This window comes from Malus domestica, chromosome 11, assembly GCF_042453785.1.
Source record: "Malus domestica chromosome 11, GDT2T_hap1".
Classification (NCBI taxonomy): Eukaryota; Viridiplantae; Streptophyta; class Magnoliopsida; order Rosales; family Rosaceae; genus Malus; species Malus domestica.
The window spans coordinates 37,322,777-37,337,302 of record NC_091671.1 but is presented as its reverse complement, the minus strand read 5'-3'; the positions used below and the strand labels follow the sequence as shown (position 1 = coordinate 37,337,302).

Here is a 14,526-nt window from a genome sequence, read left to right as displayed (position 1 = left end):
ACGTCGAATACTTTATCCCACTAAGTGGGGTTGTTTGTAGGAATCATAGAATACCGTACTGTGCTTTGTTTTAAGCCAAGTCTTTCGTTACCTTCAAGTACTCAATATCTTTTCTTAAAGTCTCTTTCTAAGTCTTAATAAGCCTTTATGTACACCTTTTTTCCTGAGCCTCTATCTCATAATCGTATTTTCTAACCGGAGTATTTACAGGTAGGGGTGGGTTTGGTTTCATTCAGTTCGGTTCGGCTCGATTTTATTTCGGCTTATTTCGGTTTGGTTTTGTTCAATTCGGTTTCAATACGGTTTCGATTTTTTTATTTTATAAAACTTATCTTTTTTTTAATATGGAATTTAGAAAAGAGGCTTGCATTGGTAGACTAATAATAAGAAAATGGGGAACTTGGGAAGGTAGTTGTACATATACAAGATCATATAAACCAATCATATTCTATCAATAACCTCAATTGCAAAGAAAATGATCACTGTATCCATTCAAAAAGCAAAATGACACAATAATTTAAAGAATTAGTGATTTTACTGACAGACATGAAATTTAAGCAGAAGGAGAAAACACATAAAACTTTGTCTAAGGTGATATCTGAATTGAAAGGTCCGGTGCCAGTGGAAGTGATTGAAACCGTAGATCCGGTGGGTTAATTAACAATGAATAATGGGCAAGATTCTGTCTTAGGTCAAATGTGGTCAGTAGCTCCGCTAGTCAAAATTCAAAGTTTAGTAAAGGTCAAATTAATTTAGACATTTCTAAAAGGTGACAGACCTGAAGCATTTGCCTAAGAATTTTTATTACCAAAGACGTGGTTAGCATTTATTATAAATATGGTGTGAGCAAGTTGTTGAAGCTCTTTTGCGGAAAACCCATTTAATGGGTTCGCTTGAGAAGACTGTCGATTGGAGGTCTGGGCCGGCGCATGAAAGCTTTGAGACTGCTGCCTCAATTGGAGGTCTGGGCCGGATCTGCAGAGTCATCAGCTGTGTTGGCAGCATGTAAGAAGGCAGGTGCCTTGTTGTCACCTCTTTTTCCCACTATGGAATCCATTATTATTACACTTCTGATGTGATATGTCGGCAAGGAAATTTGCGATTGTAAAAAGAAGTACGGCACCACCACAAAGACCACAAAGTGAAATGCACTCGTCATGGCTGAACTCATCACAAAATTAGTCCAAGGATTCCAAAAAAAAGATACCCCACCACAACAAAGACCACAAAGTTAATGCACTCGTCATGGCTGAACTCATCACAAAATTAGTCCAAGGATTCCAAAAAAAAGATACCCCACTACGACAAAGACCACAAAGTTAAATGCACTCGTCCTGGCTGAACTATAATAAAAAATTAGTCCAAGGACTCCCAAGTCCCAAGTTTACCACACACGAAAACAAGATATCCTCTATCACTAATTTATCATCTAAGAAACTTTTATTTATTAACTGATTAACTTTTTGAATGCATAACAAGTATTTTTTAGACTAATGATGCCACTAAATTTGACAAAATTAATCTAACGACTCAACTTTTAGTACACACAAAAACAAAATATACTCATATAACAAAGTTTTTATTGAACGACGGATGCATTATTTGAAATCTAACAAAGCACTTAATAGACGGATAATCTCAATGTGTGTGTACATATTTTTTTAGTTGCAAGATAAACTTCTCCACCAGTATAGTGATACAAGTGTTGATTGAGAAGGACAAAAATATTTTGTTCTTTATCTAAAGGAACACACGCGCGAAGGACTTGTACGGATGAACTCCATCTCTCTCTCTCTTCTCTGTCGCACCAATGGAAGTTTCAATGGCGCCTTTTAGTGTCGTTCTAAGTGTTGTTTTGGTCAGCGTAGTAGCATGCGCATGGAGGGTGCTGAATTGGGTGTGGTTGAGGCCGAAGAAGCTAGAAAAATGCCTTAGGCAACAAGGACTTGCTGGCAATTCATACAGGCTTTGGTCAGGAGACCTGAAAGAAATATCCATGATGCTAAAAGAAGCAGTGTCTAAACCCATGAACCTCTCCCATGATACAGCGCCACGAGTCGTCCCTTATGCCCACCAATCTGTGAGCACTTATGGTATGTTAAATATCTTTCGTCACTTCCTTGTACAGAATCAATACCATCCTTATGTCAATATTCGCTGTTAAGTATAATCTTCTCTTACAAAAATAAGATAGCTTTTGGTGACAGTTTGTAAAAATATTCACAATCTGATATATAGAAGTGGTAAGACGCTGCCGATGACTTCTTGTAAAGAAGTTCTTATATATTAAAACGTTTATGGTAAAATATTAAAATGCAGGTAAGAATTCTTTCATTTGGATTGGCCCAACGCCAAGGGTTAATATCACAAATCCAGAAGATTTGAAAAACATCTTTACAAAGCACGAAGATTTTCCGAAGCCAGCACTAAGTCCGCTAGTCAAGTTGTTACTAACAGGTCTAGCAAACTATGGAGGTGAGAAATGGGCAAAACACCGAAAAATTATTAAGCCAGCATTCCATTCAGAGAAGCTGAAGGTATTATATATACATACTCTTGACAGGATCCATTATTTAAGTTAATTTCTCAAGTTTTAACAGTTAGATTCAATTGGATTAATATTAGGTGTGCATTATATCATGGAATTGATCATTTCTGTTTTTTTTTTCTTTCTTTTTTGTTGTTCTTTGTTTGCTATAGCGTATGTTACCTGCAATTTACCAAAGTTGTAGCGAGATGATTGAGGAATGGGAGAGCTTGGTGTCCAAAGAGAGTTCATATGAGTTGGATGTGTGGCCTTATCTTCAAAATATGACAGCAGATGTGATTTCACGAACATCATTTGGAAGTAGCTACAAAGAAGGAAGAGAAATATTTCAACTCTTGAAACTGCAAATAGAACTTACAGTGAAAATGAAACATAGTGTTTACATTCCAGGATGGAGGTAAATTTCTATTTTCTTTAAAATACTAAAGTTGAGGTTCGATCATAAAACCAATTGACAATATAGAGAGTAACTTAACTTACTTATAAGCTCATGTAAGGTCCCTATTTCCATCAATGTGAGATTCATTCTCAATACTCTTATCAAACTTTTCGTATCACGTTGGTAATACTATGTGAGACCTACTTGTATTGGTGGATTCTGCCTATATTAGAAAAATAGTATAAATATGGTATGAAAATTAGGTAAGCGCAGCATACTCTTATTCTTCTATTAAGCTGGTAAATAACTATTGAAAACAGTGCAATCAATCTTTACATGAATACCGATTGAAATCAGTGTGCCCAACGGTATGCTTGTTTTCTTGTAGTGATCCAACAAAAACGAAAGCATTATCCAAAACTTTTTGTGTCATTTGTAAATAGTGTGAAAGGTTGTTAGGAGAAGTTATCAGAGAAACCAATATTTCAGTAGAAAAGGTCCCTACGATAGGCGGGTTCTCTACAAGTTAAATCTCATACTTGGGGTTTTTTTTTCCACATCCATATTAATCAATTTAAATGTACTCGTTTTCTTCGATAATATCGTACCTTTGTCTTACAAAACCCATTGGAATAACATATACTTCTATTATGCAGATTTCTACCAACCAAGACGAATAAGAGGTTGAAAGAAGTTGACAAAGAAATAAGGGAGTTATTCATGGGTATTATAAATAAAAGAGAAGAGGCGATCAAGGCAGGCGAAGCCGCAAAAGATGACTTATTAGGTTTGCTTTTGGAGTCCAACAACAAGGAAATTAAGGAACATGGGAACAAAAAAAAAGTTGGAATGAGCATTCAGGACGTTCTTGGTGAGTGTAAGCTGTTTTACTTTGCAGGGCAAGAGACCACTTCAATATTGCTGGTTTGGACGATGGTTTTACTAAGTGAAAACCAGAATTGGCAAGATCGTGCAAGAGAAGAGGTTTTGCAAGTCTTTGGAGGGAACAAACCAGACTTTGATGGGCTAAATCACCTGAAAGTTGTAAGTAGAGAATGCGTATACATTCAAATTTTACATTTAAAAAAAAACATATATTTAAAATAAAAAACGTTAATTTATATTTTACTTTGAAAAGTTTCATTAGGTTTACAAGCAATAATAAAACAAAGTAATCAAATATCAAAATGACATTCTCGCTAGAAAAACATTTTGATGTTATGCAATAGACAAATGTATGCAATAGACAAATGCTTATGTTGCTATAAAGTGAATATGAACTACACTTATTGGGAAACCAAATCTGATAGACGGTTGTAATTTACATTCTGACAACATAATTAAGCATGTCAAGTTGAATATAGTCCGGCAAGAGAACATTTCTCCAAGCTTCCATAAGCTCGTTGCGACTCCTAATGCACATTTTCTTTTGTACAATTTTAGGTTCTTTCATCTCATTTTTTGTTTAATTCGGTGGTCCTTTGATGTTGAAGATGAATATGAATTTGTATTATATAAGTCAAGTTTAACTTAATATGTATTGGTTTGGTTGTATAACTCCCCAGGTAACCATGATTTTACTTGAAGCTCTACGATTATATCCATCAAGTTTTACGCTCTCTCGAATGATTCACAAGAAAACACAATTTGCAGAATTCTCATTACCGGCTGGAGTCGGAATTTCCTTGCCCACAATACTAATTCACCATGACAAAGAATTGTGGGGTGATGATGCAACGCAGTTTAAGCCAGAGAGGTTTGCAGAAGGAGTTTCAAAGGCAACAAAGAACAAACTTACATACTTCCCTTTTGGAGGAGGTGCACGTATTTGCATTGGACAAAACTTTGCTATGATGGAAGCAAAACTGGCCGTAGCATTGATCTTACAACACTTCACCTTTAAGCTTTCTCCATCCTATGCTCATGCACCTTCTGGAATTACCCTTCTTCAACCACAGTTTGGTGCGCATATCGTTTTACACAAACTATGATTAGTTATGATGGATGTATATGGCAGTTGCGACAAAAGTTGATGAAGAATAAAGACATCAAACTATATTTTGTAATCAACTACGTATTATAGAACTTAGAGATATATTCTCATAATTTAATCAATATTGATGTTAACTTAATAATTATTTATTGTCATTCCATTGTAATGAGTCCTACATATTCATGGATATAACACTACTCAATGAATTATTTCTGGCAATACAACGTACGTTAAATAGTTGGGGGCATGTAAGTTGTTTTACTATGCAGGACAAGAGACTATCTTCAAGTTGCTTGTTTGGACAGTGGTTTTGGTGAGTAGATATCAAAGTTGTCAGGCTCGTGCAAGAGAAGAGGTTTTTGAAGTGTAGTTTGGTAACAACAACCTGGATTTAGAGGGCTACTTCACCTAAAACTTGTAACTATAACTAGTGGAATAATACTTGCATTCCCCACTTGCAAATAAGTATTTTTTTCCGTAGAAATTTCATATTCAAAACCTTCAATTTCTTAATATTCAATTAAAGATCATCTCTAAATATATTCAATCAAATATAATTTAGTCATCAAAATTTATCAAATAAATGGATAGTTTGTCATTAGTATGTTACTTGATACCTACATCATTGATTTGTTTAATGTGGCATGCATGTTTTATTTTACAGTCCAGATCTTCTCCTCTTCTGTAACAACTAGAATAACTTTGTTGTGACAACTTTAAAATAAGATAGTTTCAAACTTTGTGTGCCACTAGTAATATTATAGGAGATACCAAACCTGTCCCGAAACTTCCAATCTCAAATGATATGGCATCTTCTCATTTGTTCCTATTTGGAACCACTTTACTAGCTATTTCATTCTCTTGTAAAAAAATAGGGAAATATTTTTTTATATATATAATTACTGATATTTTTTGTATCATCACATTTCAGACACGTGTACCCGGGAATGGAATGATTTACTTGAAACTCGTCATTTATATGTAAGTGGATATTCCACTTTATAAGAGATGTGATTCTGTAAAATTAATGTAACTGAGAATTTATAATTCTAATAAAATACCACTTTTGACTAATTAACTAAAGAATGCCACAGTTAACCATGATTTTACATGAGGTTCTTAGGTCATACCCTCCACTACCTATCCTTGTTCGAGCTATGCACAAGGAAAACAGCTTGGAAATTTCACCTTGACCAAGAACTGTGGGGAGAGGACGGCAATGAGTTCAACCCAGAGGTTTTCAGATGGAAGTTTTAAAAGCATGCAAGGGGCCAAGCTAGTATCTTTTTTCACATTTGGATGGGGTCCTCGGATATGCATTGGCCAAAACTTTGGTTTGATGGAAGAAAATATGGTCATTATTATTAACCTAGTTGATTGGAGATCTTATGGTCTAGGTTCAATAGGCAAATTGGTTTGGCTAGATTCAAGAAGAAACACACTTACATACCCATTCCTATGATGGAAGAAGTGCGGTGACTGCTGAAGGTGTAGGATACATTAGTTTAATGATATTGGTACTTGTAAATCAAGTGGAATAGTAGCAGCCTATTCATAATCAATATCATCTATATGAGAGTAAATGTGGGGTCGCATTTGCTACATTCTCTAAACCTCTCATGAATCCAGGATTTGTTCAAGACCAAAATGAAGACAAACGTATGAATTTGCGATGTGTTGGTGTGACATATGTTTTGCTTATTGTCTTGGTTTACTGCGGAGATGAATAGTTCAAGATTTTATATTCACTGCATCATCTAGTAAATCTGATAAGTATATACTAAGGTAGGTTCAAGTCCAAAAGACACATTTCCTGATGTATGTCATATCTATTGTTTACTCTCGTGTCTCAATTTCTCTATGATCAAATAATCGTCTCAAAATGTGGGGTATTGTTAGAGTTTTGAGACTCTTGTCCCACATTTGAGAAAACAAGATTCCTAATCACCTTTATATAAGTTTTGTCCTCTACAATATTAGTTAATGTTGGATCATTTGGAATGGGGATTGAGGCTTGGGCCACCAATTGTGTGGATTATGTTTGATGATTATACCATAATATTAATATTGTTTATACCATATTTAGAGTTTCCGTATCTAGACCTCGTATAAATACTAGGGGGACTTAAATATAATTATGTAATAAAGGAAGGGGCAAATATGTAATAAGTGAGGAGTCCTTATTCTATAAAATGACCCCTCACCCTCACAATTAGGGGATGCCATTTCTGAGGCCAATGCCTAGGCTATCAGAGACCTCACTCTCTCCCTCAGAGGCTTTGAATCTTTCTCCCTCACTTCTCAGATAAATACATAATCAGTGTGGACGTAGCCCAAACCTTTGGGTGAACCACGATACATCTTGTATTATTTACATTACTTGCAGATTCACAGTCGGATTTATGTTGTTCCAAGACCTCCAGTTTTGTGCATCAACATTTGGCGCCGTCGGTGGGAATCGATACGAAAAGTTGTGTCGGTTCTCTTTCATTTCTTCACCTCCACCGTGAATCTGCAGAAACCAAGAACCAAACACCTGCATAGTCATTGCAAAACCCGTGCCTTCCGCTCCAGCTTCCCATCACGGCAACAGCTACAACCAAGCTTCACAATTCTTAGATCTTCCTCTCCCTCTCTCTCTCATCTAAGCCATGACAAGCACCGGCTCTCTTGTTTTCTTCTTTGAATGGTCAAACCAGGGACGTCCAAGTGTTGAATCACAAAGTATTAAATAAACAATGTGTCTGACGTCCAAGTTCAAAGCAGACAGGAAGACAGAGAGGGAGAAATCACCCCCTCGAAAAATGGCTTCCTTCGACGCGTTCAGCATGGACGACGACGATCTCCACGCCCCTAACAGCCACTTTGACTAGGACGACGTCATCGTCGAGAGCTACGCTGACTACAACTCCTACACCGACCACGCTGCCGCCGTCTCTGCCTCCCCAGATATTTCTGGATTCAAAGATCCTAGCCCCACTCGTCAATAGGCTGCGCTTCATCGAAATTGTTCAAGAAAAAAAATAACAATGGTGACGACGAATACGTCATCAACCACGTCGCCTCTCTCACTTTCAGCACTTACGGTGTTCTGAACCTCGAAAACGGCCAACAACTCATCAAAGACTGCATGGCAGAGAGCAAAAGGGTCGCGATGAAATCTTCACCCCCCGGGAAGATCCGAAGGTTATCAATGCTTGGGAACTCATGGAGGGGGCTCAAAGAAAGACGAGACATGCAGCAGCAACAGCATGCCAATGGCATCACTCTCTCCTCTCCCCACTCTCTCCTCTAACGGACGAGACATGCAGTAGCAACAGCGACCAGCGTCAACTCAATCACTATCTCCCTGATAATGAGAAACCAGGATGCATGCCGATAACTCATCAGTTTCCGGCCACAACGAAACTATTTGTGTCACTAAAGCTGGAGACTGTTTGAGAATAGGAGATCTGAGATCACTGCGAAACGTCCCATTCAGGCAGAGGTCGCTCCTATCTTACCTTTCAGGCGGAGATCCAACTCTACTTCCACTGCCTCTAGAATAGTAGCAGCAACAAATGATCTTATTTCTTGCGCTGAGGAGAGAGAGACTTCCATCTTCTTTCCTTTCTTGTTGTTAGTTTCTGTCAATGTGTGCTCATACAATCTGAAGATGAGGAAGTCGCCGAATGAGGTAACAGTGTTACGACGGCATTTTGTTTGTTGGGCCAGTGTTACGAGCGGAAGAGGATGAGGATACAAGATCAAGGGAAATGAATAAAAAATAAAAAATAAATAAAAAAAGATCATGATGTTGTTGGGAGAATATTTCAGAAACAGGAAAAGAGAAAAGGAAAAGTAAAAGGCAATTGGCTGGCGACAATAGTGCGACTTTATGGTTTTCCTATCATGCTTCCCTACTTTTTCTTCCCAGCAAGCAGAAAGAATCCAACCCCTGCAGTTTTGAAAAACAGAAAAGCAGTGGGAAACAAAGCAGAAAAATAGAAACAAAAGTGAAAGCAAAGCATAAAAAAAAAACTGAGAAAGCAAGAAGCAAAAGAGAGGCTTTCCTCTACGATAGCACATGGTGACACTACAAAAGCAAGGAATAAACATCCCACCAAAAAGATGTGATTTACTTTTCTTATTTTTGAATGATGTAATTTATTTTTTGTATCTTTCGGAGATATCTATATAAACCTCATCAGAGGGTAAAAAAAAAAAAAAAAGGGCAAAGCCCAAAATAAATGGGCTGGAATGTTGTGTGGAGAGCGAAGACCTATAAGCCCAAAATAGCTCCAACTAGATGACCAAAAGTATGCCCAATACTCCAAAATTATTCGGCAACCTACCATTATTACCACCAACCAGGTGATCAAAAGTACGCCCAGTACTCCAAAATTATTCAACAACCCGCCGCTATTACCACCAACCAGGTGATGAAGTGTACAACCCGTACTTTAAATATCATTTGCAACTAGCCATTCATGCCACCAACCAGGTGATAAAATGTACAACCCGTACTCTAATATCATTTGGCAACTAGCCATTCATGCCACCAACCAGGTGATGAAATGTACAACCCGTACTCTCCTTCATGCCACCAACCAGGTGATCAAAAGTACGCCCAGTACTTCAAATTATACATGAGCATCACTCATGTCAACATCCATGAGCATCACTCATGTCAATCAACATAAACACTCATGAGCATTACTCATGTCAATCAGTTTCAAAAGCTTCATTTACAAAAGCTCTAGCTTCCAAAGCTTCATTTACAAAGCTCCAGCTTCAAAGCTTCACTTGCAAAGATTCACCTACAAAGCTTCAGTGCAGGGTATACAAATACCGCCTCTGAACAACTGCTATTTCGGCCCATACATGGATTCAATTTGAAGTCTCCAGCCAACAGACTCTATTGACCGAAGACTTAGGGGACTACATTATGTACCATATATTGGGCCTCAACTGGGCCTCATGAAAAATACTCGGAAGGCTTAGCCCATTATCTATGTACTGAGGAGCAAGCCCTTATTCTATAAAAGGGACTCCATCACTTTCATTAGAGAGCACTCATGAAAAATACTTGGGGGACTTAGCCCATCACTTATGTATTGACGAGCAAGCCCTTATTTTATAAAAGAGACTCCCTCACCTTCGTTAGAGAGCATCGCCGCCAGCTAAGCAACCGCATCGCCACGAGCATCACTCTTAACCCATTATTCATGTACTGAGGAGCGAGCCCTTATTTTATAAAAAAGACTCCCTCACCTTCGTTAGAAAGCATTGCCGCCAGCTGAGCAACCGCCTCGCCGCAAGCATCACTCCTAACCCATCATTTATGTATTGAGGAGCGAGCCCTTATTCTATAAAAAGGACTCCCTTACCATCATTAGAGAGCATCAACTCTAGCCCATCATTCATGTATTAAGAAGTGAGCCCTTATTCTATAAAAGGGACTCTCTCACCTTCAAACGCCACAAGCTGAGCTAACCAAAGCAACATAAGCCACGACCCGAGCAGCCTCGCAGCGTGTGCTACTTCTAGTTAAGCATTATTTCAGATTGAGCACTGTCTTATATCGAGCATCAGTTCAAGACAGCATCTAGTTACTTCGGCCCACACATGGACTGAATTTCAAGTCTCCAGCCAAAATACTCTCTTGACTGAAGACTTGGGGGACTACTGTTTATACCATATTTAGGGCCTCCATATTTAGACCTCGTATAAATACTCGGGGGACTTAAATGTAATTATGTAATAAAGCAAGGGGCAAATATGTAATAAGTGAGGAGTCCTTATTTTATAAAATGACCCATCACCCTCATAATTAGGGGATGCCATTTATGAGGCCAATGCCTAGGCTATCAGAGACCTCACTCTCTTCTTCAGAGGCTCTGAATCTCTCTCCCTCACTTCTCAGATAAATACATAATCAATGTGGACGTAGCCCAAACCTTGGGGTGAACCACGATACATCTTGTGTTATTTACATTACTTGCAGATTCACGGTCGGATTTATGTTGTTCCAAGACCTCCGGTTTTGTGCATCAACAAATATAAATTAATATTAATTAATCAAGACAAGGGCCTTGGAACTTGGGGCACTTGGGGCCTAATAATTAAATTAATATAATCAATTAGTTTTAATTTTGGAATTAAGTTTTTAATTAAAATTAATTAAAAACGTTTTGATTAATAGACACAACTCTTTGGAAAGAGTTGTATAGCTTCAGATACATCCAAAAGGTATTTGAAGAGGTATGAAAGAGCCTATATAAATGGAGTCCTCAGTTGCATTCCAGATCATCTTTTCTTCCTCCTTTCTTCCGTACGAAATTTCTAGAGAGTAAACACACAAAGCAAATTCGCTAGAATTCTAGAATCTAGTGCGGGTTGTAGAATTAGGTAGTTGAATCATGGTCAAACAGAAGTTGTTGAACCACAAGCACAAGAGTGGGACGAAAATACTGTTCGAATGACATAGCTATTACGCTAGCCTCTACCTTCTGTAATCACGTTAGTACCATTGATATTCTTATATTTATTTCTGTATTTCATTCTCCACAGCAAGTATTTTGATTAATAAATATTCTACAATTTTGAGTTCTGTTATTTTTTATTTATTTCTGAATTGTTCTCCAACAGAGCTTTTCCCATCTTATACGCACTCATGCTTCATTCACATTTATACCCTTCAACCACAGTCTGTTGCACACATTATTTTGCATAGAAGATAATGTGTGTTATGAGCATTGAGAGGGGAGTATTTGATTTGGCTTCTATTGTTGTCTAGTTCGTACTTGAGGTGCTTATGATGATTGTTGATTCAACTTATCGTGTTGCTAAGGGAGTTTTGCCAAAGTGGAGATTGTTGGATTTGATGACTCAATATCTTGAATTATGCTTTCTTAACTTCCAAATTGAAATTCGTATAAAATTCGATGGATGCAATGTGGTTTTTCTATTGCCTGGACCCTTTCTATGTAGACCTAAACCCAAATTGATGTGGCTCTTTAGTTGACATATGTAGAGCTCGTGCTAGGTCTTTTTGGCGCTCATATATAAAGCCTCACATTGTGCAATTTGGAGGAGAATGTGAGAATAGAAGCAGTCGCACTTGTGTGAGGGAAAAAAAAAAAGCCAGCACCCAATAGAAGAGAGAAATAATTGAGAGTTGCTGCATTTAAGGTTTCCTGAGACTGAAATTAAGTGGTGATTGTTCCTTGAGCGCCACAACTTTGTAATTGTAGATAGACAAATATTTTGTTGTTTTTTCGTTTTCTATTTGTGAGTGTATTTGGGGTTTGGGTTTGAGAAATTAAACACTCTATAAAAAATATTATTATTAATGGAATTTTCTTGCCATATCCGGACTGAATGTAAGCATACGTCGAATCAATATAAATCATTTGTGTCATTTCTGATCGTTTGTTTTGTCATATTTTTTTCATATTAGTTTATTAGTTTCATATTTGGCGCTTCCACTCAACAAATGGGTACAAAGCTCTAGGTTTCAACTGGGGGCCTTGTATTATGTCTATGAAGCCTTAGAATATGTCGGTGAAATATGATATTGAAAAATTCTATGGAGAAATTATTTTAGTCTTTGAAGTAATGTCTGTACACTGTCAGTATGAATGAAGGTACACCTATTCAAAACCATCTTGATGACTTCAATAAGGATATTATGGATTTGAAAAGTATGGATAATAAAATTGATGATGAAGATCATGTTTTGATTTTGTTGTGTTCTTTACCTCCTTCATTGCAAAGTTCGTTGACACTTTGTTATATGGGAGAGATTGTATTTGTATGGACGATGCAAAGACCGCTTTGAATTCAAGAGAGTTGAAGAACAAAGTATCTGGAAATTTGAATGATAATCATTCTGAGGCTTTGGTAGCAAAGGTAGAGTTAAGGAATATAGTTCAAGTAGTAATAGAAAAAATTCAAGAATGAAGTTTAAGACAGAATCAGTACATGCAACTATTTTTCGCAAGGAAGGGCATTAAAAAGTTAATTGCCCTAAAGCCAAAGATAAATTTGATGGTTCCTCAAATGCTAGTGCTAGCGCTAACGTCATCGACAATGGTGTCGAATTTGCTCTATAATGAATGTTTGGCTGCACCAGACTTGGAAGGAATCTGGTATTTTTTGGTACTTTTGAATCTCTCCTCTACACATAGATATTCAAGAGTTTGTAGGGATTCTTTTTGTTATGATTTGAGAAAAATTGCTTGATAACCTATATGTATATCAGTGCTATATCAGTTGCCTCTTCATCAGTTTTTTTGTTTGGGGTATTGGTATGGTTTTGCCTTTTGGTAGAGTTGTATTCAACGAGGGCCAATTTTTTTAGTTTTGCAAAGTTGGGATATTGATACACCACAGTATTTTGGAGACACCACATACAATTGAGGAACATTTGTGTGGAACCATCTTATAGAAGTCAAGTTGTATGTTTTCTAACTTTGTTTAGAGTTTGGTTGGATTTGTTTGCTCTTGCTATTTGGTTTGTTGGTTATCATCATTTGCAATTGTCTTTCTTTAAAGACTCCAGTTGAGGTATGATTTTAGATTTCTTCTAGTTATTTGAATTTGAAATATTTGGTTGTCCAATTGGTTCTCATCTTTGATTTTGGGGAGAAAGGTTTTGTATGTGGTATGTTTGATATATGTCGCCAAATTATTAATAATCAACTTTGATTTAGAGAAAGTGTTATGTTATGTGAACGAGTCTATCAGTGCAGTTTTGTAAGCATGTGAAGTTTGAAAGATGTTCAACTTTGTTATGATGTGCTTGATTTTTCTGTTGGTGATATTGAAGAATTTCAGTTTCTTCATTTGAATCACTTTGTTTTGATCAAGACACTTATAGTTTGCGAATTTGGAGGAGACGATGAAGGAATATCCTCTCTTTGTTGGCTTTGTTACAATTTGAGTCGAGGTGGAGATTGTTATGAGCATGGAAAGTTTTAGATTGATTTGGCTTTTGTTGTTGTCTAGTTCATATATGAGGTGCTTATGACGATTATTGATTTGACTCTTCGTGCTGCTAAGGAATTTCGCTAAAGTGGAGATTGTAGGATTTGATGACTCAATTCTAGTGCCTTAACCTGTTGTAAACTGAAATAGAAATGACCGAAGTTACCCGAAAAATGTAGAAGCCTTAAGTGGTGAATGATTCTTGGGATGAGTCGCCGACTAAGTTGCTCTCTTTAAGACGTTTCGCAGCTCTGCCCAAAGTGTGCAAGCAGTACTCAAACATCAAGTCGTCCCTAGGATAAAACAGCCCATAACCTTCTTCTGATAAGATTCTTCCTTGCACACTGGAAGAACCTTCGAACTCACACCTTTTCAATATGTTGCTTTCAAATCAATAGATGTAAAACTTTTTTTTCTTATTTTTTCTTCTTATCCGCATGACCCAAAATTACAAATATATATGTTGGTGTGTATCCTGGTATCCGTTGAGATGGCAACTTTTATATATCATGATTGCTTGTGTGTACGTATGTATATATTATAATAATAAAAAATATGTTGAGATTGCAAACTGTAGGAATCAATGCAATTGAAAGCCAAAACGCCAGGAGTCATGGCAATTAAAACGGACAAAAA

The 14,526-nt window shown here is 37.1% G+C and overlaps 1 protein-coding gene across 1 annotated transcript; it reads left to right on the top strand.

Moving 5' to 3' along the window:
* The first annotated feature begins 1,380 nt into the window (after window positions 1-1,380).
* Window positions 1,381-5,062, top strand: LOC103448908 (cytochrome P450 CYP72A219-like). The gene is made up of 5 exons (XM_008388166.4): window positions 1,381-2,093; window positions 2,320-2,537; window positions 2,701-2,945; window positions 3,584-3,971; window positions 4,493-5,062. Exons 1-5 carry the CDS (start codon window positions 1,811-1,813, stop codon window positions 4,916-4,918), a joined length of 1,560 nt encoding a protein of 519 aa, XP_008386388.1. The 5' UTR covers window positions 1,381-1,810; the 3' UTR covers window positions 4,919-5,062.
* The last annotated feature ends 9,464 nt before the right edge of the window (window positions 5,063-14,526 follow it).